The sequence below is a fragment of the Dermacentor silvarum genome, chromosome 2 (assembly GCF_013339745.2).
Source record: "Dermacentor silvarum isolate Dsil-2018 chromosome 2, BIME_Dsil_1.4, whole genome shotgun sequence".
NCBI classification, from domain to species: Eukaryota; Metazoa; Arthropoda; class Arachnida; order Ixodida; family Ixodidae; genus Dermacentor; species Dermacentor silvarum.
Genome location: NC_051155.1, coordinates 248,852,080 through 248,855,644, shown reverse-complemented (window position 1 = coordinate 248,855,644; position 3,565 = coordinate 248,852,080). Strand labels below are relative to the sequence as shown.

Below are 3,565 nucleotides of genomic sequence, written 5' to 3'. Positions count from 1 at the left end.
TCTGCGGATTTAAAAGCTAATGAACGGTCATACGTTTTCCTAATTAAGAACTTATGGACCTGAAGGAACAGTGCTTTTTACTTGCATTGATTTTTGCTGCTTAGCTATCTAAAGGACAAACTTCTCTCGGCGGGAAAGTTGAGCGAAGCGGTCAATGACTTCGGACACGTTGATGCCGACGTCTCTGTGGCTGTATAGAAGCGCCAGCCTAACCATGCGTTCCACAGATATTGTAGAGCGCAAGTAGTTTTTTAGAAAACTCTTGTTAAAAAAAAAAATATTCTCTCTGCGCTGGTAGTGGTCACTGGAAGGGTGACTAGAAGCTGCAGCAGTATTTACACATTTACATAGAACCTGCAGTCGCAATGAGAAAGAGCATTCCGGTTCTAAAACCTAAAACACTTCCTCGATGTCGTTGGCATCCTTGTTTAGGTACCTTGCACAAACAGTAGGCTGTTCGATTCCAGCGATGTTCGTCGTTTCGTCAGGAGGTATGGAGAAGCAGCCTGCTTTTGAATCTAGGCTTTCTTTGATAATGTCGCCACAAATTTCTATAATTTGGTTTTGTGCGTCTGGGCTTGAATACGAGGCATTACTGGGGCAACTTTCCAAATGGTTCTTCAGATATGTATCTCCACAATCAGCTCGCATGCGAAGAAGCACTCTGAAAATGCCTGTGTTTTCAGCAGGGGCATTGCTTAAATCCATAGGGCCCCTGTCCCTGTGGCCACGGAGAGTCAGACCTTGTCGCCCGCAAAAAAAAAAAAAAAAAAAAAAAAAAAAAAAAAAAAAAAAAAATCTCAATAATGGGCCGTTTACTTTCTTCTGTTTTCTCATATTTTACTTTGCCTGCCCTGGTACAGCTGATCAATCACATTGGGCACGCTTCCTGAAAATGTTTGGAGACAATTATCAGCTGCTAGCTGACAGTCACGGTGATATTTAGTATTTGCGTGTGTGGGAGATTGCGAACGCGCGCTTCCCTTTATGGAACGGCTTGGACACGAGCGTTCCAGTGCGCGCATGTTGGCCCAAGTTTACAAGAACATTAACCCCATAAAGTTCTAGTATTGCAAATCTTTTAAAGCATGCCTTTGGATATGTCAGCGCACCTTTCGCGTCAAAAGTTTATGAGAACTTTATACCCATGAAGTTTCGTAATTGAAATCCATGCGCTCCGTATATTCCGCAGCCACTGAGAGATGCCGCAACGCGCCCGCTCGCTATCGAAAAGCCGTTGAAAGTTTGTGCTCGGATCCTTGCGTTACGTGACTCCAGGTGCAAAGGCGTTGTCACGAAATCCAGCCCCAGTTCGCAATGTTCGTGCTGAAATGTCTTTTCGAGCGTGAAAAAGACATTGTAGACAAAATCCAGAATGATTGCCGGCGTCGGTGGTAGTTTTGGTCGGTGGTGCATGCCCGCACGAAAAAATTCCGGGGGGGGGGGGGGCTGAAGCCCCATCAGCCCCCCCCCCCCCCCCCCCTGCCCCCTGGTTCCGTGCTTGCATTTGCAAAACTAACATCTATTGGGTAAATCATGAGCATGAAACGTGTCAACACTCTGATTGTGAGAAAAGGCGTCGAGAAGAATCGCAAAAAAAAAAAAAAAACACAACACGACGTGATCCCCGTCAACTGCGTGCGACGACGGAGCTTGAGTGAATCACCAATGGCATTTTCTAGTGACTCATGTCCTCGCTTTTATTTTCATCATCATTTGATAGGGACAATTGATGGCAGTACTTTTAAAACGTTTCAAACATCGAACACGCATATACAATAGTTAGCGCGCACAATGCCAGCGCAGGAATAATGTAATGCTGCACAAATCACATTTTTAACAGCGACACTCGGCAATATGTATGCGTGACTTTCGGTTCATGCGTGCATTTCGACTTCGTTGCGGGAATCTCATCTGGTGCATTTGACGGGCCCTGGCTTTTAACCTCTTGGGTCAGCGGAGCTCATGCTTTTTTGACAGTCAGCTGCCACGGTCTCTTGATGAATGTGAAGTGGGCGGCTTGCTCCTTCTGTTGCTTCTTGGGCGGGCCACGCAGACTCAGGTCAGTGTTAGAAGTAATACATCATCAAGGCTAAATGCAGGCTTCACTATGAGCCACCCGTGCTTCTGCTACTCGTTTCTCCTACGCACACGGATCCGTTCCTGGGGGCTCGAACCACGAGGACACCTTCCTTGGTCAGCACAGATGTCACCGAGTCTGGCCGTACGTCATCTGGCAGCGTGAAGCGATGCGTATACTCCCGGCGCACGAAGTCCCCATCCTCTCCCTGCGGGGGCTTCTCGAGGTGACCGGCGTGGACTTCGACGCAGTTACCGACAGCTTTGACGGTTACCTCTCCGGCGAGGAATCCACCAACGTCGAAGGAACGGGAGAAGTCCGGTGGTGAGCGCTGCTCTTCATCAGAAGCTGCTGCGCAGGCGGCTGAAGCACAGTCTTCGTCGCTGCTGCTCGCTGAAACGTTCGGCAGTGCATCTCCTACCTTGCCCGTATCTCCAACCAAGGGCGCGTCTTCGCCGAGTGGTGAGCAGCATGCCTCTGCAGGAGCGCATGGCTCTGCTTTCGATGGCTCGAATGGTGCGAACACATCGGCGAATAAGTGTTCAAGCAACGGGGCCATCAGGGGGGGCAAACTATCCGTTACCCATGGGTTGGCCTCGGCGAAACTGAACACATCAGCGTAACTCGGGGCGACTGGGAAGAGCAGCATTTTCGAGCCGATTTCTTGCAGGGAGCAGCAACTCTCGTGTCGACAGTTGGGTGCGTACAGCGAACGGTTCCGCACACAGCCCGTATTTATTGTAACACGTATTGCCGCGTATTGCGCCAGAACCGGCCGGTGAGTCGACGTTTCATTACGCCGCAGCCCAGTGCTACCCTTACAGAGCAGCAGCTTTCGATGACTAATGCGCACGTGTGATTTGTTTTTCTTCGGCGCCTTTCTGGAAAGATCTCGAACAATGCCGAAAACCTGCGCCGCGGAAAGATCCGCACGCTCCGCTGCGCAGTTATCCACCTCTCTCTCTCTCTGTCGTAGTCGTTGCTAGGCAAAACTATAAAATAACGCGAGCGCATCGCAAGCTGGTGGACACGGTGCGCCATCTATTGAGCATAGCAATAACTGCTGGTGAACAGTGAACCGGACCAAACAGACGGCCTCAAAGACTATGACTACTAGTACACTGTACTGTGACGAACTGTGTTTTATGTTTTTTGCTCTCTTTACTTTATACGCCTCACTTTATTTCCCTTCTTGTTTTTCTACATCTCCTGTGGCGTTGACAAACGCCTGCCCTGCGTCAAAAGGGATCAAGACCACTCACTTATTACTACACCTCGGGCTACCTGTCGCAGTTGCGTTTGTTGAAACCGACGGTAAACAATAAAGACAACGTCTGGAATGTTGTAAATTGGCCCTTACAAAGCTTCGGCCAGCAGCATTGCCGAAGCACAAGGGTTTCCTCGCCGCCGAACGCTGTGGCTTCGCTGTTTACTTCCGCGCGCTCAGGAAACATTCCAAACGAAGCTACAAAGAAAAGCTTCCGG

At 49.4% G+C, this 3,565-nt stretch overlaps 1 protein-coding gene across 1 annotated transcript; it reads right to left on the bottom strand.

Annotated features, from left to right (window-relative positions):
* Positions 1 to 1,653: 1,653 nt before the first annotated feature.
* LOC119443085 (uncharacterized) lies at positions 1,654 to 3,352 on the bottom strand. Its single transcript, XM_037708238.2, has one exon. It carries the CDS (start codon positions 2,727 to 2,729, stop codon positions 2,109 to 2,111), a length of 621 nt encoding a protein of 206 aa, XP_037564166.1. The 5' UTR covers positions 2,730 to 3,352; the 3' UTR covers positions 1,654 to 2,108.
* Positions 3,353 to 3,565: the final 213 nt, after the last annotated feature.